The 25405-nt window shown below is 40.4% G+C and overlaps 1 protein-coding gene across 1 annotated transcript in view; it reads right to left on the bottom strand.

The window, feature by feature from the left end:
* alpha-Man-Ia (alpha-Mannosidase class I a) overlaps positions 1-25405 on the bottom strand; it is a 98853-nt gene that overhangs the window by 14515 nt on the left and 58933 nt on the right. Inside the window, exons 2-5 of the mRNA XM_083123982.1 lie at positions 5316-5534; positions 4387-4566; positions 2518-2731; positions 1315-1539 (exon numbers count right to left, since the gene is read on the bottom strand). Of these exons, the coding sequence (XP_082980108.1) occupies positions 1315-1539; positions 2518-2731; positions 4387-4566; positions 5316-5534 (838 nt within the window). The remainder of the gene's footprint in view (positions 1-1314; positions 1540-2517; positions 2732-4386; positions 4567-5315; positions 5535-25405) is intronic.

The following is a 25405-nucleotide window of genomic DNA, read 5'->3' as shown; positions in this document are numbered from 1 at the left end:
TTCCTGTGCAGTTCCATAACGATTTCTTAAAAAAGAGTCAATCAAGACAAAAGTCCTTGACATTTCCCTGACTTTATTGGACACCTCAAATTCCCTGACTATTCCCGGTATTTTCAGGTCTGTCGCCACCCTACGTGCTGTACCTGTTGGAAAATCTGGTGGTGCTATGTGATGAGATTGTTCTCCCCATTGTGTTGCACTTGGCTCCCTTGTAGCTGAATGGTTAGCACTCTCGCTTTTGGTGTAAGTGGTCAAGGATTTTATACTTTGTGGGAGTTCCAACAATTTCAGTGTTGGCCCAGCATTGTGAGCAAGTCCAGCAAGTCTCGAATGTCAGAAAACAGTTAAGATGGGACTATATAGTTTGTGTTACACTTGGTATGGGTGGCATACTTAATTTTTTCCTTCATGAGGGGAGTCCGGTGGCATTTTGGGCTTTGTCTCTTCCTTTCTACTCATGGAGTAAAAAAAAGTGGGGGCAGCAGGAACCACCACAACAGAAGTACAGGGTGGGCCATGGGAAATAGTACCATAACAAGTGGCAACCCTGCAAAAAGGGAGTTGCTGTGGCATCACCTGTTGTGCCTAAGGGAAACACAGGGGTCCGCCATTTAGTTCTCCCTGAGTCACTGGCCAGCGCAGGTGCATATTCAGCTTGTGGAGGACTACGTGCATGGAAAGAACTGCCATTGCCCAATTCCAGAGAGAAGAACGATCTCCAAGTGGGTGAAACAGTGGCATCAATGTGGCTTGGTCACCGATAGGAAGCATGAGGGGTCCTAGAGCACAGTACGTAGGCCAGAACATGTCCAACAACTCTGTGCGGCTCTCCAACATTTACTCCATCGCCATGCAAGGACACTGCACATTAGTTGTGGGTCATTGCATAAGATTACAAAATGTGATTTTACAGTTCCACCTACACAAACTGCAAGCTGTGCAACGGCAAAGGTCAAGAGATTATGACTAATGGTGGTCATTTCCCTGATGTTATTTCAAAAGTCCAGACATGGTGTCTGTTGTTGGTGAATAGACATGGTGTTTAGTACATTCACAAGCACAATGTGTCTGTATTGCACAGACATCCACACGTTTTGTGCACCTACCCTACATTTCTTTCTATCGGCATTTTGTACGATTTCCCACGAACCACCTGTTCCTATTTAGTGACATATATTCTGACCTAGAAATACAAGCGGTCAAGTATTTTGACAAAAAATTTGGAAGCAGATGCATGTGTGTGTGTGTAGGGTTAACATATTTACATGAAAAACATAAGTTACAGTCTCTTTTCATCAATATTTCATACATTACCTATAAAACATCCCAAATGATCCATTTTGTGCTCCAATCTTTCGAATTTCATATCTGAAATATACGTGAGTCCTCCACGAGAAACTCTCAGCATATGCTTAATAATAGGCTGCATAGCATCGTCATACATTTGCCGAGCTTCTTGATCCTCACGGCCTGACTGCACCCAGGCTTTGAGGAGATACTCGTAGAAACTGTCCCCTAGGGCACCTATGGACATATGGTCTGAAAGAGATGGATATATATTAATATTTGCAAATATTAATTCTTGTTGATCAACGGCACATAATTACTACAAGAATGTCAAGAATAATGAATTGATGGAAATACAGTAGCTCTCATATATTACATTTACACCATCAAGAAGAAAATAAATCTCCAACAAACTTGTGCTGATAATAATCTCAGCCATTTGTAACATTACTTCTTGAGTATAGCAGTAGAAAATATCCAAACAAATTAACTTTTGAGTATTAAAAAGGTAAAGTGTTCCCCTGTGCATAGCACCACGCCATGAAGGCGTATATGGGGTGTGGGGGTAACACCCCACCCTTTCTTGATCCGGTCGTGAGTGGGGGTGATGTGATCAGCATCACGCCCCTGACCACCTTTAATCCCCCAGGGTTTCCCCCAGGTACCCATGTTATTCGACGCTGGGTCTTTATCTTATTATTGACTTACACCATATTAATAATTCATTTTATTACTCCCTCTGTCCCATAATTATTGTCCGATACACCTTTGTTTGTTGTCTCATAATAATTGCCCGATATTCAAACTGTGACATTGGTGTATACAGAAGAAGAACATGAAACATGGGAATGAGTCATACAACTTTATTACTCAAGGATCAGTACAAATTGTGCTTTCCATCTGCCTCTTCGTCTGTCATTCCTGTACTACCATTTTGGCATACCTGACTATAATTATGGGACAGAGGGAGTACTTATTTTTACTTATTTTTTCATGCTTTAATATGATTACAATTTTAAGGGTATTTTGGGAGTATTCAGCATTGAACATGGAGCTGAGAATAATTTTTACTTTGCTCTTGGTATTTCAAACAACAAAAAAGTTTAGATGTTGAATCAATATTATTAGGGAAAATCAAATCACTTTGAATGACTATCACATAATGTGCTTAATAATTTTACGTTATGATGTAACATATGCATTTCATAATCAACAGAACAGAATACTTACGTTGGCCCCACCTTCCTGTTTTGGGGTGAAGGTAGTTGGGATAGAGGCCTTGAGGTTTGTCCATTGATTGTATCACTTGACGAATGTGTTCTACCTTTGCTCTAAATACAGGATTGCCTGTGACATCGGAGAGATAGGTGAATTCTAAATGCAATGTTCCAAATTCAGATAAAATGCTGCATCCCCCACTGGCCCAGCCATAGTTTTTACTTGCCTGAAAAAATAACCTTAATTAGGATATTCATCGATCTAATGAAATAGCTAACTGATCTTAGACATCTAAGAAATGGAAGACAGTATCATTATATTTATTTTCCTGTAGTTTACAGTTATTACAAGCATAAGAAAACATAAAAAAAGTATCATTATAACATTAAAAGCAAATACAATAATAAACCAGGCACACAGGAACATTATGAATGTGAATTTAATAGTGCACTAATTGCATTTTGTGCAGACATCTGAATGATTTCTATATCTCCTTAATTAGTGTTGAAACTCTGATTAGTTGTGTCTAAAGTCTGTACTACATGTAGATGCTTTCTGCACCAAAAGCTCTCACAGATGACTTTGTAGTAAAATAATAATATCCCGGTAAGATAATAATTTCCCGGAATGCTATTACACATACTTTCCCATGTTTTCCATGTGGCTTTCCCAACTGGAAGTTCTAGTCACCTTGCACAAGTGGTTCTTCTGTTGGCAAGACATCAAGTGACACCTGGACAGCCATCAGAAAATATCAACTTAAGTCTGATGTTGGCTTTCTGAGCAGCCTTACTCTTGCACGATCATCTTGCCATAAAGCAATCTGATAGAAGCTTTCTGTCTAGAAAGCATCTATGTGTAATATGTCATTAGTGTAAGAACTTTAAAAAATAATGTGTGTTGTATGAAATATGCTTTCATATTCATACAACAATGATTTGAAATTTAAAATTTGAATTTAAAATTTTGGGTACGTCAGCACGTAGGCTATTTTGAACCCGTCACTTTATACAGGGCCCAGCCATTTATCTGAACTAAAATGTAACTAAAAACATATGTAACAATGGGAGACTAAAATATTCTAACTTTGGTTTAAAAGCTGAGGCTGTAAAGAGGCACTCAGCACACATAAGGACAAGACACGGGACGACACACAGAATTATACTGGCCAAGGCCAGTCGCCAGAGCCTCGTTCGTCTGCAAAATGCAGTCCAGGGTGTACTACGTGGAAGTGAGGTTGACAATTGGACATACTACGTGGAAGACCACCCCTTACACCCCACAACAATGATCAGTAAGCTTCCATCTGCTTTTTTTTAAAACCTTTTACTCTATTCTTAACCTACATTTTAATGAACACGTAACTTAGGTGCTTCTCAGAATTGAAGGATGAGTATTTGTCAGGTATGTGCTTATTTTATTCATGTTTTTTCATCTTCCCTACGTTGTTGATGTGAATGGCGAATCACCATGATGTCTAATCCAGAATTCTGGCTTTCTAGTGCACTATGCTAACCACTCTGCTTTGTATACACAAAGTACAGCATCGTTAACTAATGCTAATGTACCATCTTGGAAATATTGTAAAATTATGAAATATTATTTAATAAAAAATGTACAAAACAAATTGTTAATTTAAGGGCCCTTTTTACATAAACATTGTTCTTGTTGGGAAATTTGATGGCTAGACACCTGTGGGAAGGCCTAGTTGAAGGCATGGCAATATTGAGATGGACCTGAAGGAAATTGGTAAGGATGATGCATAGAAGAGATCCCAGGATAGGAACAGGTGGTAAACATATGTTGCTGCAGCAATAAACCACTGAGTTTAGATATACCAAAGAGTTAGTTAAGAAAGAGCTAGAAACAACTTGCACTTACCCCAGTATCCACATTGATGAGGGCATAGGGTATTCCAGTCTGCGTCTCGAAGGCAGGGAGTAGCTTCTCTGCAATGTGCAAAGCTTTGTCTCGGAACATGACATCACCAGTGAGAGCGAAGCAGGCAAGCATTCCTCCCACGAAGCGGATATTAGTCTCGAACACAGACATCTCAGTCTTCTATTAGGAAATCACAAAAACAAAGTAAATTAGCAAATAGTGAAAAAAAAGTGTCTCTTTTGAGAAATTTTCACAGACTTAAAAGGATGCAACTACAGGTCAGTTCAATTCACACAATTCACATTACAATGAATATAACATGATGCTTTCATTGACTGATTGTATTAGGTTATTTTACGTTGCTTTTCTGCTACTTTTGGCTAATCATGACAATGAGGATGAGTGATGATATGGTGAAATTAATGAAGATACACTCACAAATAACAGACATGCTCAGGCTGGGATTAATTGAAAATCCACTTTTTCAAGCCATGCTTATGTAATGGGTCACGAAGTTGTTGTTTCAGGTTCTTATGAAAGGGCCAAAATTTCGACATCAAGGTATAAGAACTTTAAGTTTTAAACATTTTGACTCAAATATGCAAAACTATATTGAAATAATGGCACTTAAAGACAGGGGTTTATATGATCTCAGCAGCATTTCCTGTGGCCAAACGTAGAACAATATGCATGAAATATGTGCATTCATTCTTCAGTCCTTCATTGCTTACAGCTTTGTCAACAGCTTGTGGCAATGAACCGGGACCATACAATCACCCCCTGCAGCTATGGAGCTCTGTGAAGTATCAACCGTTTTGTTTTGCCTCGAGAGTGTTACTTATTTACTTCAATTTTGGTTTTGGTTTTATCTGAATGCCATGTGACCATTTACAGCTAATCTGTTTAAGGTTACACAAAAAACAACTTACCGAATTGGTTAGATCCAAGTTGGCAGCCACCCAGTCTCTTCCTTGTCTGTACTCCTCCATCAGTCCCATGATGTAAAGGGTGTCCAAACCATCCACTATGGTTGCTCCAAGACTGCCCGAACCAAATATACTTGCACTGTGTCCTTTCTTGCTGATTGGTTTCAGTTCATTTTTCCCCCAAGCATATCTCACGTAATTATCCCAGGCATGCTTCATCATCTAGAAAAAAGAAATAAAGGTGCATTTTAAATGAATGTTATCTTTACCACCACTTACAAATATATCACTATGATGTTGCTATTAATAACAATAAACTGTCATCTTTAGCAGAAGGAAATTATGTAAATAGTCTTCTGGAATGGTGAACCATAAATAACAGTAGTAGTCTACAAGATATAAGCATGAAAAGTCAAAGAAAGCCCTACACATATACTGAGAACACAGTATAATGATCTGAACAGGACAAGGAATCATGTTGACGTCATATTCAATGAAAAGTGAAAGAAAAAAATATTTTAAATAGCACCACTGTCCCTCAGATTAGCTAGCACCTTCACCCTGTTGCCTTCCAATATGAGTTTGCAGCAACATTTCCAAACTTTTAGAGTTCACCGTATTTTCAGCAATGAAGATTGTTTAGGTGAGTGTGCTCAATGTATAATACGCACAGGCACCAACACATGCTCACATATGTGTGTTGAATTCAAGAGATTCTGATTTTTTAAAAAATATTTTATCACTGACAAAATAATATTAATCTTACATAATGTAAAATACTATTTATTACTGACAATTACAAGTACCATTGGTACAAATCGTTGTAGCAACATGTTAACTTCAAAATGAAGCAGTGCTTAGGGGAAAAAAATCCTTGGTTGCTCTCTTTGGATAAAATTCTTGCTTGCTTCGATATTTTCTGTTTATACTATGGTTTGTGATACTATTTACATACTACAAATTTTGAAATGAGATGACACAGGATAACTCATTAAAAATTAATAATATAGCCTAGGCTATATTTAAAGATTTGTAGTTCGCTTTTCTGATTAAAAAAAAGTTTCGCATATTTAAGAATATTTCATTTATGTCTTGGTGTCTGAAGAACATCTTTGAAAATGTACAGTACTATTATATGCGAAAAAGAAAATTCCAGCAGCGTGTTACCAGAATTATATTGAGTGATTTGCTTTATTTTACTTCGCTTTTGTGCCACTTTAGGCTAATTGCGGAGATGGGGATAACTGATGAAATTAATGAATGCACACTCACAAACATCCATGCCCAGGCCGGGATTCATACCCGGGACCACTGGCATCGTAGCATGATGTGTTTACCACTCTGCTACGAGGGTCAGCTCAGAATGTTATTATAAGCCTACAAGTAAAATACGAAAAAGTCTAATAATAATATTTAAGATAAAAATACTGTGTGCAGCAGTGGCGTGGCGTGACTTTTTCAAAAGTGTTACCGGCTATCAGTACGATAATTATGCCTGCTAGACGTTATCACCCCCGCCCGGTAAAGAAAACATGTCTTCGAGCTAGATATTTGTTCATTTCGTTCTTGTTTTGCAATCAGCACAGTGATTTAGCCACAAACTCTCCTAGAAAGAACTACCACTCATGAGACAGTTACCACGAAAATCCAATGAATAGTGGTAGACCCTTGTCAATTCTTCATCTGTCTCTGTTTCTGTTTCTTTGCAATGAGGTGCGAAGGGGAAGAAGAAGAACCACACTTTTCTATGGTCAGTTTGACGTTTGTGTGGTGAGCACTGAGCAGACGACAGAACTCCGCTCCTTTGTGGAAGGGAGGTGCCCAGCTGTATGTACTATTGTTGCCAACTTAGTATTTTGGAGCAAGGTTTGTCCAAATCACGAATCACACCAAGAAACTATATTTTCGTCTATTACCTAACTGGTCTCAGTTGTAGTTCAATCCAGCCTTGGCTCTGCAGTCTACTTCTAGTTGCTTCACAGAAATGGTATTCCTATTTTAGGCGGGATTTAGCTCTTTTCTGCCAATCCGATGTGACAACACTGGCTGATCCGGTAGGTCTGAACGGCAACAGGGCCCCTTAACAGGCATATAAATAACCCCATAGCACACTATGCCCCAAAGTCCTTCCTCACTCTTTCCTTGCATTGGCGCCCTCTTCTCCCTCGTTGCCTCTTCAGGGTAGCGGAACGGCCTCCCTCTTCGCTTCTGTCGGCTGCAGATAAAATGTCCTAGGCAATATCTACTCAACGGCAACGGTGTTCATTAACGTATTTAACAATGTTGTCATTTTATTGAAACAACTTTTAATTCTTTACATTTTGCTGTTACCTGTGGTAACACAGGCTACATGCACGCCACGTCTCTGGCTGTGCAGTATGTTCTCAGTAGAAAAGTCTCTCATTTAAAATTATTCAAATCTGCTTGAAAAAAAATAGCATCGTTATAAGCTATGTATTACATATTATTCTACGTAAAAATTACAAAATATTTATAAAAGCCGACTGATATCTCAAAAAGAAATTAGAATTTAACTTTTCTTGCTTTCAAGAAAGCAAAATCGTCAACAAGGTTCGAGTAACACCTTGTATGTTTTCTTTCCCCCCTTGTCTCTGGGAAGTGTAAATTTCCCCGTCGAATTTATTTATTTATTATATATATATATATATTTTTAATGCTTGGAATGGCGCCTTCTGTGCATGGCATGGCGCCCTAGTCTTCAAACTCCTAGCCTACTTCTCGCTACGAGCCTGTTCATGCAAAAGAATCAACCACCCAAAATAAAAGTCCTAGCTACGCCTGTGAAGCTACCACTACATTTGATACTGTTCTCTGTTCGTTGTGGGATTGAATTGAAAGACAACATTCACTTTTATTTAGCAATGTAAATCGCCAGTCAAACGACTTACCATCTGCACAAGGTATGGCAATGGCATGCAGAAAAAACGGAAATCTTAGCATTCTCCCTGCGAGTTGAGGCGACTTACGTAACACACAACGTGAGCGAGCTACTGTTAATGACTCATTCAAAAACTTCATTGCAAGGAGAATCAATTAGTCATAAACGTCGAATCACCACCTCCACGTAAAGCGTACTCACATGAAAAAACAAGGCATTGTCTTGAACTATTGACATATCAAAACGGAAAGAGAGATCACGCAAAGCTGTTGGCACACGGAAACCTCATTACCTGGCCACGTGTCTTGTTGTTTGAACACGTGTCATGCTATTTTCCCTTTCATTGAATTAATATTTTATTTAAATCGCTATTTTATTGTCTTTCTAGGTTTGTGCGAGTGATGAGAACGGAACATGAAAGAAGAACGTGATGCAAACACACAGCCGGCTTCCGTGTAGGAGTGGTGGTTTCTACGACGGCGGCCTGGAGGACCCCCCCCCCCCCCCCCAACTTCACTTGGGCCCCCTTAGAAGGAGCCCAATGTATACGTTTCAACATTGTTTCATTTTCGAAAAACATATTATTTGTGTGATGAAAATTTCATAAATTAATTGACGATTCTGTGCGAGAACATTTCACGCCCTTATTTCCTCAGATTTCGAATTCGAATTCATTCTTCTATTTACAATTATAAAACTTTTGCATGCAGGAACTTTGCACAGAAAGAGATGGTAAATCAAGCAGGATTATTTTCTAAAATTGGTATATCAATAATGTGGAGTCTATCACCGAGAAGAGTCTTTACAGTATCCAACATGCCTGTCCGTTTACTCTATTTCAGTATTTCTTCCTTCGAGCACGCAATGAATTTAGAAAAAAAAAAAACACGCATGGTACCTACATTATTTTGATTTAAGCTTGGCCCTCCATGCAATATTAAACCTCTTTCCTCAACAAGATGCCTCGCTCGTCTCTCACCAATTTTAAGGTCAATGCAGTAATAAAGTATTATGTTAATTGTAATCCCATTTTTGGAAAGGTTTTTCTGAAGTACGTTCCTACTACTGAAAAAAAAAAACGTCCCCCCTGCAAACGGAAAAGGTCAGCATTATGTTGTGCTTAGCTTTGGGCCCCCCAGATATCGGCGACGCCAGAGGTTCCGGGTAAGAATCCCAGCTTGAGCATGGGTGTTCATCAGTTTCATTAAATCATCACTCATGCTCGTCATTGCGATTAGCCAAAAGTGGCAGAAATGCAAAATAAAATAAACCCAATCAATCAAATCCAATCTAAATATGATATCGAGACGAGACAAGACAAGACTAGGCAGTCGCGATCTCGTCTCGAGTTGTAAATGCCCGTCTCGTTCTCAGTCTCGAACGGTAAGTATCGGTCTCGTTTCGAGTCTCCAAATATGTAGTATAATCAACATTCATTAAAAAGTTTCGCAGAGTATAAAGGTAAACACGCTTTATTGATACTATTTTTTTTACGTCTCGTTTGACCCCAAGAACACTTGATAAACTGAAATGTATCTTTAATATATGCGGCCATACAACATATGTTCATAAATCGCCACTATAATGGATCGACTTCGTAATGTAGACAAAATATAAACACTTATCTGTAAATAATCCTCCTCTTATTGATCGATTTTCTTTGTTTACTTCGCTGTTCTGCCACTTTTGGCTAAATCGAAGATTACGACGAGTGATGTGATGAAATTCATGAATGAACAAAGAACACACCCATTCCCCTGGTCGGAATTCGAACCCGGAACTCCCAGCGTTGTAGCGTGCTGTGCTCCGTCCGCTTATGTCTGAAGAAGTAACATTATAATGAACAGATACAATTTCAAATATATTCTACTAAAGTATGGAACGAGACTAAGGGTCTCGGACACCAAGTCTCGGTCTGATCTCGATTTGTAGACTAGACTATGCCAAGTCTCGTCTCTAAAACATCCCACATTCCACTGCTTACCCTTGAGCCAAGATACCTTACGCTACACACTAGACCACAGAGGTCAACAGTTTCATTATATCAAATGTCGCGCTAGGCATTAGCCAGCTGGTTGCATTCCATTTTGAGAGAGGAGAGGGGGGGGTAATCACTTAACATATTTATATACACTAGGTTTAAAAAAAAAAAAAAAAAAATTTAGACAATGAAAGAGTTTATGTTATGTTGACGTTTTGACAACACTGACTAAACTATTGAAATTTGCAATTCAATAACCCTCAAAATGGCATTATGAAAATTAAGGGAGCGGTGGAGGGAGGATAATCCAAAAATAATCATGGGAGATGTTACCCACTGGAAGCAATACATCACCGTTCTTGTCACTCGTTATCCAGGAATTGACTTCCTCGTTAAGATAAGCTATAATTAAAATTTGGAAAATGAGCGTTTAACAACATTGCAGTTATTACTGTTGTGTCCATGCTTACACAGAGCAAATGTCTATTTTTAGCATGTGGAGTCGGAAAAGTTATCGGCCATTTTACTGATAAACCGATACCAGAAATTCTCCCCTACCCCTACAGTGTGCCAACTTTCTCGACAATTTTACTAAAAGTACAATTCTTGCTCATATATCGGGATCTACGAAACAATCTGTAAGTATCCATGATTCGTCAGTATCCGTGTGTTTATTTATTACACTGGTTGTTAGGTTGGTCAGTTAGGTTCAGTGGTCCTCTTAAAAATAATCGGTGGGAAGTTACTATGTAAGTAGGTATCAGTACATTAGGCAGTTAGGTTTAATGATTTTCTCTAAAAATAAGTTATTTTTCTGTTGACCCATTCTTTCCTGCTTCGTACGACTGATTTAACTTACGAATTAGTGACAATATGTGAATGAATTTGCCTGAAAAATAAGAATTTAATGTACTTTTGTGCGAAAAATTTGACAGACCAGAATATTATAACTCAGGTGTATCCGTAAATCTTTTGATATTGCTTAAAAGCGCCAAAATGTTTACGAGATGATAGCAGCAAATAAAAAATTCGTGGACTCTCGTGTAGCGGACCAGAATAAGAAACATGAAGAGGCCGTTCGAGGAACGAAAAACGTTACTCGCAGTTGGCCCTTGAACTCAATTCCAAAACCATACAGTTTATTAAGGCCAGTATCTTGTTCGAGGACTTCGACTGTGAACAGATCAAACGACAAGTCATCTTCTTGACAAAAGGATGCTACAATCAGTCTCCTTACCTCCTTAATCTTCTCCCGTCGAACTTCGTCTACCTCCGACTTCTGCTTCCAGAAACCTGTCCGCTCCCTGAGTAGCAGAACGAGGGACACCCATATTACACTGGCGACAATAAACACAGTCAATTTCAGCATGTTCATTCCACTAACACTCGCTCACTAACCAGCACTCTAAATGCACTTCCAGCTGCTGGCGGTTGGCCAGGCTCCCGCAGATAAAGCGCGCTATTGCCACATCAGACAGTATTTACACCAAGATTATTGTTCGCAGGCATAATATTTCACTGCAAGCACAACAAGGCAAATACGCAATTTGCAAGTAACCTTTGACACCAGGACATAAAGGAAAGAGTTGTGTTTATTGATATTCTATCATCATATTCAATTATTGGAATTAAGAGCTTTACAGTTGGCTGCTTTTGCCCAACATTGATTTGCATCTTCCTTATTTTATGCCGCGATCTGCCTCTTTAGGCTTATCGCGACGACGTGGGCGAATGATAAGATGAATGGACACTCGGAAAGAAACATCCATGGCCGTGCCAGGACTCGAACCCATAACCTACGATGTCGAGAACGTGAGTCGGACACTCAATCCACTCGGCCACCTAGTGGGCAACAATGACAGTATAATGCTATCAAAGGTCAGATCCCAAAATTAAAATTCTATTTCATGACAACGTACATACATTTCTACAAAAACGTTATAAGTTGCCAGTATGACGATCATCTGACAATATGGTTATAGTTCCACCTGACTGTAACAGCCTGGAAACAAATAAATTAAGGAGCACATTTGAAAATGCATCAAGAGCCTACACGTGACGTCATATAATAGTGTTGGTTGAATAATCAGGATAGTCCTCTCCTACTGATGCAGCAGCAACGTCGTTGCCTCGAGATCAAGGCGTCCCACGTTCGATATCCGGTGGAAGCAAATAGTGCTTCGGATTCCACTGTAGGTCCAGTCCCTATTACGTCTGACTCCCATACGGGATACCCGGCTTCAATTCCCGAGGTGGGTGAACTAAGGTCGTAATTTTTCCGGCTTTGTCTCCACATAAAGCGGCTCTGGGACTCGCCCAACCTCAAATTAATGGGTACCTGGTGGCAACCCTCGGAGGAGGGGAGTAAAGACGCCCGGCGCGTGGTGCTGATCACAGCACCTCCAAAATGACATGACACGGTGCTATGTGCACGGGGAACTTTAACATTTTACCAATCCTGATTAACCTATCTGTGCATAAAGTGGACTAAAAACAAAAATTCGAAACTCAAAACTCGAGTCTTACTGGCCCCATTTACTATATAGGAATAATATCTTCTTAGGGATCTAACAAAAAGATCCGCAGGTGGGAGAAACGGAGCAGTACCGAAAAGGACCGGACAACCAAGATTTTCAGCTGTAGTACTCGGTTACTTATTTATTAGCCAGCCTATTTTGGAGCAACAAGAAGGTTTAAACTCCGTTGTCTCATCCTCGGATGCCTGGATTTGTCTAGTATTGAGAGTTTCTCGGAAAATTAATCCTGCTCGTATATATAACCCAACGATCTCGTGGCTGAAACTTTGAACTGACTTGTTATTTAGCGTCGCTTTTCTGCCACTGTGGGCTAATCGCGACGACCAGGATGGGTTATATGATATGATGAAGGGACACTCGCGAAGAACACCCATGCCCAGACCGAGATTCGAACCCGGGACACCTGGTGCCGTAGCACGCTGTGTCAACCGTTAGGTGATGCTAGCTATGCGAATGAAGTCGGGGAGCTTGAAAAAGAGTGGATCGGTTCGATCGGAAAAGGCCAACGGGAACAAGAAAAAGCCAAATTCTGCAAAAGCTTTGTATTGTTGAAATCGAAAACAAACCGTTGGTGGATGTTTATCTGGGCTACGAAAATGTAAAATTAACCAACAGAAGTTTCTGTGCGACAGCGCCAGAAGATTGTGTTTATTGTCCTTTATCCAAATTAGGTGGGACTTGTGGTGAACTTGTGAATGTTTGTTTGAGTTGGTTTTAAGTCCACTTTATGCACATTAAGGCTAATCGGGACTGGACCTACAGTTTAAAGTGGGATTCGAACCACTATGTGCCTCCACCGGGACCCCTTGATTACAAGGCGACGACGGTTCCACTGCGCCATCGGGGAGGTCAACTAGTGAATGTTAAGATATCGGTTTGTACCAAGTGATTTGATGATACTCCATACTCCGTCAGACTACACAATAGAAATCAGTAAACTGTGAAACTTGGTTCAGTATGCATAGCAACCTCTGGAGTTAGCATGAAGTAAGAAGTCATACAAACTGACATTTGGCATTCACCAGTAGGTGTTACAAAATTAGACCCTTCAAATTGTCAGCGGAAAAAAATACAAGGTATAATTTGAAAGCATGAGATAGCTTTGTAAGTATCAAGTTATGTTTAGGTGTAATAATTAAGTAGAATAGTAGAGACACGAGACTATCTTTAAAAAATCAAGACGAGAAAGACTTGCTGAGACAAAACTGCCTCGTTAGAGACCTCAATAAATTAGAAACAGTGGCGGCTATTAGGGAGGGCGGCAGTTGCCCTCACCCACTTTTTGTTCCGCACTATGGTCTCTTAATTCTAACGTTATCTATCACCCCCCCCCTATTGACACCCAATCGACGCCACTGATTAGAGAAGTATATGAAAATTTTGCCTGAATCAAAACTATGAGATTTATCCGTTTAACAGCCGTTTGTTATAATAAGTTACATGCGGGGTGATATTTGGAGGGGGATAAAGGGGTATTTCCCCTCTGGTTTCTGCACCCTCCTGGTTGCTAATTTTTGGCTCTTGCAAGAGGAATATATATATATATATATTACGTTTCTGTATTATGATTTCGGCACTCGAGGCGAGATCAAATTTTTTCCCTTGAGAACGAGCCGAGCAGAAATGGTGCAAAGTCTCGTCTCTGTAACCTCCGCACTGTGGTTTTACAGGGTAGGTACGGATAACGTCGTTCTTGCTATGAACACCTATCTTACATCGTGCACCGCAATAAATACGATATATACAACCATGGATGGTATGATGAAATGAAGGAGAGGAATAAAAAATGGTTGAAATCAGAGACTTGATACACTTCAAACTGAAATCGAGAATCTGAGTTTCGTCACCATGCCTAATCCAGTTGCTAATTCCATTACAATCTGGTTAATGGAAAACGACAGAGGAGATGGGAGGAGGGGGGGGGGGCTACGGAAGATATTCGACGGAAGGCATCTCATGATTCTTAATGATGTTTTCATCGCAGTTGATGCGTTAACAGACCGTCAGCCGCTGTAATTGGAAGACGAAAATAAAAGTGACAGCTTAGAAATAAATGATAATGACGTAAAGACTCATTACGGTCCATCATCGCCTTTAATTTCAGTGTTACGGAGTTACCTCATTAATATCCATGAAGACTGGTCTTCCCGCAGTTTCATAACATGTCAGTATTTTTTGCCTCAGAGCCTTGCCCACTACTATGTATTGTACGTCTCTTTCCTGTCTCTTTATATAATCGCGACGAAGACAATTAATTATGATGAAATAAACGAACAGTCGTGCGGCGAAACTAAATACTACTTGTTTTTGTTACTTAGCGTCGCTTTTCTGACACGTTTGGCTAATCGTGGCGATGAGGATGAAGGACGATATTATGAAATTGACGAAGGGACACTCACAAGAACATCTATACCTAAATCGAGACTCAAACCTGGGAACTTCTATGGCAAGATCGAAAGTCTATCACTTAACGCGCTCGGCCGGCAATATTTTGTTATTTGAATTACAGAGTATTAAATCCATAATGCAAAAATATTAATTGGAAAACGACACTGCTCGATTTAGACTCTTGAATATGTGTACTAATAGATTTTTGTTCGCGTTTTATGTACCTTTTTGTACATCTCCGTTGGGGAAGCGTTGTTAGGTAACAAACTTCAATCGTCGCTCTAGAGACGGGCAACTATTTAAGCTCCCTAGAAAGTAGGTGACGGAACAGGGCAGTTGGGAGGAAATTCGAAGTGGACAGGGGATCTGAATTGTCGAGTCGGTGCGAGACCAACAGTGGTGCATGAAGGCAATCAATGGTAAGATAAAAGAAGGGCAACTTAGCGGAGGGGTGACCAAGGTGATCAAACATCACTTACTCCGCTGTTGTCTACTTCATCTGTGCATCTCAACTATAGACCTAACTCTTGGACTTTCTTCCGAAACCCTGAATCTAACTCACGAGCAAGGGGAACAAGAGGTGTAATCAATCACCTGGTATCTCCTTGACGTCCACCACACCACTGGACTATTCCTCCTACATGATATCCCCGTATGGCATTTTGTAATGAACAACCCACAACGATGTAAATAATGCCCTATAGGCTGTGCATTAGGTATATTAGTATGTACGATCGCCGTAATGATACATACCCCCAGACGTGCAATTAGTTTGTTTTGTTTTTGTTTGAGTGATAGAAGTAGAGTTTTGTTGCGAGACCCGCGAAACACCCTAAGAACTAACATGCGTACGTCATCATTAGTACCTGTAACTTAAAAACATAATTTACCACACGATACCGGATAATCTATCTTCTATATATATATATAAAAATGGATGTATGTGTGTGTGTGTATATATATATATATTTGTTCCGGCATAACTCTCGAACGCCTGGAGCAATTTCAACCAAACTTGGTACACGTATCACTTGCCATCTGGAAAGAAATACTGTGGGGGTAAGACACCCCTGGCACCCCTAGGGGTGTCGGGGGAAGGGGACATAAAATAGCATTCTGTTGCGAGGCATTCTCGTGTCATATCCTGCAAGTTATGCTCCTGCTACATATCACGGTGAAGTTGGTTGCCTATACAGAAGGTGCGATATTGCTGTCCTGGAGCAATTTTAAGCAAACTTCGTACACGCATCACTTACAATCTGGAAAGAAATACTGTGGGGGTAAGACACCTCTAGCACCCCTAGAGGTGGGGTGGGAAGGGGGTGTCATGTAAAAATAATCGAAAACGACAGATATTAGTGTGGAATCCATAGTTTTCGGGGTTGCTAAGATGTATAGTGACACTCCCAATGCCGTTCAACTCAAAGTTCATTTTACACTAGAGTTAGAATTCATTATTTTACTGTCTAATAGAAGATTGGGATAAATCAATACCCGGGCAACGCATGGCAATCAACTAGTCTTATACAAAATAAAGTATAAAATATGAAAACCACTTCCAAGCGCCGTATTAGTGAGTTGCGTCTGGAATACTGATAGCAACCCACACTTCCTTGTTATTTCCTAGGCACTTAGAGTACAAATCACTGATCATCATCACAGTTAACAGGAATTAAAACGCGAAATAAGGAAAAAAAAAAAAAAAGAACAAATCAAACAACAGACCAGTTCGCACAAAAACTCACTATGAACCATTGTATTAACACGGAACACACTTCCGTTCGACTACAGGTCTGCAGGAAGCGGTTGGTCAGATATCACTGCCGATAGGACGACCACGAAATTGAATCTTATCTCTCTTGAAAACTCAATTTAAGCTCTGGACTTCCTTCAAACATGTACGTTAAGCATTCTGAAGTTCGTGTGACGAGTGTAGCAAAGAAAGAGATGGGAGCCTGACGTGGTACTTGAGGCACAGCGTCTTATTGAACTTTACACTTTGCATTGCAGACAAATCATGAACACAGTTCAACATATGGCATGGTAAGCGTATGGCATGGCCAACGGCGCCTCTTGTGGAATAGTACAAAAACATGTCAAATGGGAGTATGGACGTGGGCATTCGTAAGAAATTTGGAAACTATTTCAGATCACGCATTAGAAATTGGAAGAATAATAATGGTGACCTGTAAATAGTTACAGATAATGCTAAGTCAGTTATTCCCATAATCATTGTATGCATATAAATGGGAAATAACAGCTTACTTTCATATAGAAGGGAGTATATAGAAACAGAACACAAAATATGCCAATTGACACAAATATGTTGACTCTAAAGTGCATAAAATGTTAACGGTACACTTTCTGTGCATCATAATACACAAAGAAATGCATCGAAGGGTACTTCTATCGGCTGCTGCTTCGTGCGATGCATTTAGGAAGATCTGATATAGTTATTTAAATTAAACTACGCGTAAAATTACACATTTTACTGTGTCAATCAATGCACCAAAAGTGCATAAACTTTGATGTATTTCGAGTTCTGTATGGACAAAGAGGGTTACATGCGTACATAGTTAGGGAAGGCACACACATACACACACTTATTTCATTTCAACTAAATATATTTCTCGATTATTCATCTATCTTGTATTTAGGCTTATAATCTATTAATTTATTTGACTGTGGCCGGTATGTTGTGTTTTGTGATTTTTTTCCTTTACATTACATTTCTACCTGTTTGATTAATCGTGGCGACTAATATGAATGATGATGACTGGATGGAAATTATGACAGTACAAGGAGCAGCTCATGGACGAAAGATTGTGAGTTGAGGATTGAGTTGAGAATTCCCGATGGCGTAGTGGTAACGTCGTCGGCTTTTAATCAAGCGATTCCGGGTTCGATACCCGGTGGGCACACAGTTGTTCGGATCCCATTTTAAACTGTAGGTCCTCCAATCCCGATTAGCCTGTTTGTTCATCAAGTGTACTTAAAAAAAAATCTGGAAGGATAATTCCGCTTTTTATTTGTTTCACCAGTTCTACTATAAATACAAGTAGTAAAAGTAGGGGACGATATAGCTTACATTTTTTCAATGTTGCGGTTTGTTTTCATCCAATAAGGATGTGCCCTGGTCTGGCAGCACCAACATTTGGTCACTTGGACCGGACTTAAAACCAGGACAGTCCCGGACAAACCTGGAAGGTTGGTCACTCTATAGGTGCACGTTATATCAATATGCTCCTACGAAAATAATAATTGTTGCTCTAAATATATTCTCGCTCAGCACACTGTTGTCAACCAGAGGCTAAATTTGATTGTGACATGCAAACGAACTCTCAGATCGATGGCAGATACATTGTCGCCTTCAGCCAAGGACGTGGAAATATACACACAGAACATTCTGAAGGCGGGCGGGAGTTGAAATAATTAATATATTGTGGAAACTAGGATGAGAAGGGGTACTTTAATGGACTATTAGCTCCTGATAACCCAAGCTTGACAGTTTCCATGAGTAGACAACCGTCTCGCCAACACACGCACGCATTCCCTTATCATGCCTTTGGAACATGTTAGAAGGTAGACACGAATGCCGGATATGTGACTTCGCTCACTGTAAAATATGCAAGGAAAGCGTAGCCCAGCAGACTGAGTTCAGCACTTCGTGTGAGGACTGGAACATCAGCTTTTTCTTTCCCAGTTCTCACTTTTAAGAACAGCATGTGTGCTATCTTGCATGCCAGATAAACTTTGAAGTTGTCCAACTACCGCAACACTTCTATGGAGAGAGTGATGTACAGTCACCGGCAATAAAAATGGGACAACTAAATCCTGAAAAACTCTCTTCCCTGCAAGGCGTTATGTTATGTGTGTTGCATAACTCTACGGCGATAAGTGGAATTTAAAAGCAAATTTTCAATGGCAACTTCTAACACTGCCGTAGAGTTAGGCAACACACATAACATAACGCCTTGCAGGGAAGCGAGTATTTCAGGATTTAGGTGTCACATTTATTGTGACTGTACAGAATAACAACTTCGATTGATTGATTGATTTACTTTTAATTTACTTCGCTTTTGTGCCACTGTTCGGTAATTGCGAAGATGGGGATGAGTGATGATATGATGAAATTGATGAATGGACATTCACAAACACCAATTCCCAGGCCGAGCTTCGAACTCGGGACCCCTGGCATCCGCCTCGGGGGCCGGTTAATAACAACTTTGGTATGAGCCAAATTTTCGATATGTTCATCCAAGTTTAAATCACTTCAGTTCTTATTTTGATGCATATCACAGTCTCTCCTTCATTAGGTTATTTATTATTAAGAATGATACAAGTTGAAAAAAATGGCAAGAATAATATATCCCCTAATCACAATGTATTACGGCCTTAAGTTAACTGAACTAATGGCCTCCAAAGCCAGAATATGACAACACAGAGAGTGAATGCAGAAAGACTGGCCTTGAAAGTGATTGAATTGTGATAAAAGGGCCAAGAAAGAAGTAAAAGAACGATGTGGAAAGAAGAGATAGATACTGAATGCAAGATAGGAAAGAAGAGAGACGCTGGGTAAAGATGCTACAGAGACGAGAAGCTTGACACTGTCTAGTTCTCGTCTCGATTTGGAAATGCCAGTCTCGTTCTCGGTTTAGCTTCGTATCTTGAGTTGAGTCTCCAAAGAGATACGAAAACTTAAAGGAAGAAAACACTAATTAAATCAAAATAAACTAGTTGTCCCGTTTCAGTACACAAACAGAGCAACATATTTATAAATAATGAGATTGCCACCCTCTTGGTACGCACAAGTCGCGTACTAAAGCATTTTTCATTTAAGCAAATTTTCTACATTACAGTGTAAGACACATACTAAAGTCACAGACAGACTCGCATCCCATCTCGATTTCTCAGCCGTAATCTCGTACCGTCCCTAGTGCAGAGACAGAATTTGAAAGATGCACGAGAAAACAACGGATTATGGAATATTATTATCCGATTTGAACATGAACCCAAAATTGTATTAATATTTGAGGGCTGTTTCCACCTTCCCGTGTTACAAGAGGTAGGGGGCAGACTAAAACATGTTTTTGTAAGGGGGCCAATCTTATAGCTTTAGTCTGCAATCGCTCTCTTTAATCAAGCGAACAAAGAAAGAATAATATATCTATCTTCTCATAGTTCATATTGCCTTCTCGACAAAACATTTGGCGTAACAGCCAATCACATTCAGTTACACGTTGCAAAAATCCTACAGCTCAACCAAGATGTGAAGAACCGCGGCGAACTCGCGAACTGAAATAATCCTCTCCACGAGCAGCTAGCGACAGCTTTATAACAATTGAGAGATACACTGTCGGCAAGACTGTAATGACGTCACGTATTATTGCTGTGCAAAACACGCTAACAGCAGGGCCTCCCCGATGGCGTAGTTGTAACGTTGTCGCCTTGTAATCAAGGGGTCCCGGGTTCGATACCCGGTGGAGGCACATGGCACAGTGGTTCACATTCCACTTTAAACTCTAGGTCCTGTCCCAATTAGCCTATATGTGCATAAAGTGGACCTTTTCGCATGCATATCTCTGCTATTAGATGCATACGTGAGTACGTTAGGCACGCCAGGTCTGGTGCTGCTAGCATACACATACAAAGTTGCTATGGCTGTCGCTACCCGCTCGTCTCCTCTATTTACCTTCGTTTGTGGCCGAGTGCCCCAGCGTTGCCATACGTATAGCTTCCCACCCTTGCTTAGCTGTCAAAAACTTTAACAACGTTAAATATTACGTCTTTGCTTTCGCTGTGTATATGATGATGATACAAACACTTGGCACTGACTAAAGATGACGATGACGTGTTGAAGAATGCTGCACATTTTGGAAATGAAAGAGCAGGATTATATGGTAAACAGATGATTGCATCGCCCACGCTCCACTCGCTCGCTTACGTTTTAAAATTCGACGACAGGGGTTCTCTCGCGGACTGTAGGAGTATGTATATTTTCATCTGCAAACGAGGAAAGTCGGTCAGGCCACTAACGACATCGCACACTACGAAGCGATCAAACATCTACCAAAATTGACGATTTATGCTCAGATATTCCTTATCTATGTCTCTCATTCCGCTTAAATGGGTTACCTAATGGCATGTTGGATGTGAAACCCGAATCTTTGATTCGAGACCTCCTCGTCCGTCTTATTATCAGCAAACGATAAGCACACCAAGAATACACGAAATTAGATCATACTTTATCGCTGTCATCAAAATCAATAACTTTCAGTCTGGCAGAAGGCTTCGTTTTGGCTGATTTTGATTTTTGATAACCTTACAGTGAAACTAAAACACGTCGCGAGGGAGGGTGGTTAGCACAACACTCTATGACGTCAAGGGTCCCGGGTTCGAATTCCAACCCGGGAATGGATGTTCTTCGTGAGTGTTCCTTCGTCAATTTTATATCATCACTCATGCTCATCGTCGCGATAAGCCAAAAGTGGCAGAAAAGCGACGTAAAATAACCTCAACATATTTGTGCACTCAGTGGGAAAAAGTTCCGAGTTGGAATCAGTACTCGAAATGAGGGACAGCTAGGAATATTCACGCAAAGCAACGCTCCCCCCTCAGTTGGATCACTGTCACCATATTAAACCATAGGAAGGTAGCCTCAAGGTTCGAATTAACATTCTCTCACCTAACAATTTGCACATCAAGGGCTGGTAGGAGTAGCCTACGACTCCGGAATGATTGGTCAGTGCTTACCATATTACTTCAACGTGTAAATCTGCATACAATATTTACGGAACTGGATATCCAGTAGGAATGCCCTGGTTGGCGCTGGACTGGCCACCTGACCGGAAATGATGGCTGCCTGGCTGGCTGCTTGACTGTTCTGTATTTGACGATTAGACCGTGTTCTAATTGCAACTGGTTTTCTCTGCTAGATTCTGTAGAACAGCCAACCAGAGCAAAGTTTGGTCATATGAAGATAATCAGTGAGTTTTGAAAGAGAAAGTTTCCCGACAAGTACGGTATCAAGTATCGTGTGAGGCGAAAACTAGCAGATGGGCGTACCACACAACTAGTCCAAGCCCAACTGGAAAACCAGCAGGTATTTTAGGCTCGTGTGATCCAAGCTTTACTAACTACATTGAAAAAAAACAACGTGGAACGCTTGTATTACGTTGCAGTTTGCATACCAGGAAAAGGGTCTCGTCGGAAAAAACTAGAATCAACTTTTCACTCTTACGTCACGCAGTACGGTTAAGTTCAATTCTCAAGGATACTACGAACTTAGGACTTGCCTTGACGCCCAGGAACTGGTCAAACTAGTAGGTACACGCATTGGTGCTAAAATGTATAACTCACCCCCCCCCCCCCTCCACAAACAAGCATTCCATAACTTCCCCATAGTCATTGCAATTCCGAACACAGACCACTAGAAATATAAACATATGGAAACATGTATTGGCTTATCCCAGTCATACACCAGACTGAATTTTAACCCAATTTAACTAGAAAAGTGGTAATTCCGTGTAAGGCATAAAATATTTAGATGTTTCAACACCTCGAAACAATTAATTACGTAAATAACGAGGGTGGAAAGGGGTAATAAACCAGGGCTCCTAGGTCCAAATCCTGGTTAAGGTATTGATATACGTACATACCATTGTGTCGTCCTGATACCGAATTCATTGAGGTAGATGACATACAACTCAAGGTAACGAAACTCTGGCGCCTAGAACCGCAGCCAGGATGAACCTCCGCGGTAAGTTTTCGTACGTGTGTCGAAGGCTTTACTACATTCAGCTTTTATCATATGTGAATAGCGTTTGCTGCTAGTTATTGATACGGATTTACTCTCCGTGATATCAGTTATTTATTTCAATTTAATTGACAAGTGAAAATAATGTAGGTGCTAATTCTTTGTCAACGGCAAGAATATATTTTCAGTATTTACTATGAAAAATATCCCTTACTTTTTCTTATGTTTACAACAGGGAGGTAGCAATTGCAACAAACCGTACACAGTCTATTTGTGCATGAAGTGGACTTAAAAAAAATACAACAAATCGCTTATCTTTGTGATAAATATTATAGGATGTTTCCCAATGGAGGTTCAGGCATCGATTCCCAGCCTGGTCTCGGGCGTTTCTTTGCGAGTCTCGTTTAATCGATGTAATCTAATATTTATCGCCTATTTAATATTTATCTCTTCATTTAGCCTAAAGAGAACCTCCACGATGGTGTAGTGATAACGCTGTCGCCTTGTAATCGAGGGGTAACGGGTTCCATCCACGGTGGAGGCACATCGTGGTTCGGATTCCACTTTAAACTGTAGATCCAGTCACGATTAGCCTAAACACAGATTGATCGATTTAGTATAATTTTACGTCGCCTTTCTTCAAATTATGGCTAATCGCGACGATGGGGATGAATGGTAATGAGATGGATGAAGTGAGAATCACAAACATATACGGGGGGTTCCTCGATGGCGTAGTGGTAACGTCATCGCCATGTAATCAAGGGGTCCCGGGTTCGATATCCGGCGGAGGCACAGTGGTTCGGATCCCACTTTAAATTTAATATTTGAAGATGTATGTGTAATATCATCTTCTTTTTTCCTCTTTTTTAAATGCAACAATCCTATTCATGTCATTGGACGACACAACACGATTTCCACATTAACTGCAGGTCCAGTCGCAAGAGGCACGTTAGTCTGCAAAATGCAGTCCACGATGTTCTACGTGGAAGAGAAATTGTCTTCTTAAAGGGTCATTCCTTACATTAACCTAACCAGACAGAAAAAAAACAACATAAAATACACTCTTAAAACGTTAAGATGATCGCTCGCCAGAGCGCTATTCGGCGTAAAAAAATCAAACAATTTCCAACTGGATGACAAAAAATTTCGTTACGCAATTATCATATGATCATAAACAGTTCTTATTTAAGAAAAAAACGGAACGCATAAAGTCTTTGTCTCCCAAGGGAAATAATCTGAAGGTAATATCCACGGAAGAGATCGATTATCGTAATTAACATGTTAGGATCAGAGTATCTCTAGCGGAGAGCAAACAATTTGACGCTAGTTGAGGCTCTTTCTCTCTAATACCTATTTCCGCTCATCGGCGAAGGTTAAATGGCCTGGAACGCTGACGAAGTGCGGCGTCAGGGAACCCTTCCTTCGTGGCAAGGCGAGGAAGTTACCGCTCAAGAAAAACTCCATGCGAAACCAGTTCTATGCGTCGATGTCATAAATAACACGATCTGAGGAACGTTTATTCGATTCCGCCGTGCGAGCTCTTATTTCTGCACCTGCGGATTCCTACAGGTTTTTCTGGTTCGTGTTGGTTTTTCAGTGTTCAGAGCGCCTTGGTACAGTCACGTTCAGATATTTACGTGTACCCAAATTGCCCATCATATTAATTTCGTTTAGTTCAAGAACTGAAAGACATCAATCAAATATGTACATGATTCGTCTCCGACATTACCAGAACAAAATAAAACCTTGTAAGGGCACAGGGAGTAAAAATAAAAGTGGCATACAATTTGCTTCACGTATCTCTCAACTCGACGGTACATCTCGAATGCAAACTGTATGCAAACAACCTGTTTGTATTTCTTATTTTACACCACTTTCCAGCCTCCTTTGACACCTATGGCCTGTTGTATCATTGTTTTTCAGCTAGATTCCAATCAACAGGATTGAAAATGGCACCCTTCCTTCAGAAATGAGTTGTAAGTTAAATTTTAGTGTACATGTTCCATGCAAACTACAAGCCAATGCATCCTACGTGTGGATTACGTGTAGACAACACATGTATACTCTGTCCCGGGAATCTCTGGAGCGAGCGAACGAAAACAAGTCTCTGCAAATAGTGAAGCGAGACGGCTCGACCAGTGAACACGTGCGAAGGAACGGGATTGCGGGTGGGGGAAAAGCGACTGCAGTTACCAGCCATTTGCAAGGCTGCAGGAGCGTATACTGCTTCAGCTCCGCCCATTCCCTTTATCCCACATCTCTGCCCTTACGCGCGGCCTTACTCCAGAGATTCCCGGGATAGAGTATAGACGTAAACTTATTGCCTACGGCACGTCATTAATCACAGCCTGAATCGCATAGGGGAAAATCACGTTCGCTGCGCAAAATGTTTTAGAAAACACGAGGCACGAAATGTGAGCATCAAATAAGAATTCTGCCGATGGGGTTCTGTAGAGTCCTCAGTACAGATTGGTAGAGATTACAACCAATGAAATTGTTTTATTATATCTGCTACAATTAATACCACGTTCA

Source organism: Lepisma saccharinum, chromosome 6 (genome assembly GCF_977018435.1).
Source record: "Lepisma saccharinum chromosome 6, izLepSacc3.1, whole genome shotgun sequence".
Lineage (NCBI taxonomy): Eukaryota > Metazoa > Arthropoda > Insecta > Zygentoma > Lepismatidae > Lepisma > Lepisma saccharinum.
Note: the sequence above shows the minus strand (reverse complement) of the source record. Positions and strands in the feature narration are given on the sequence as shown.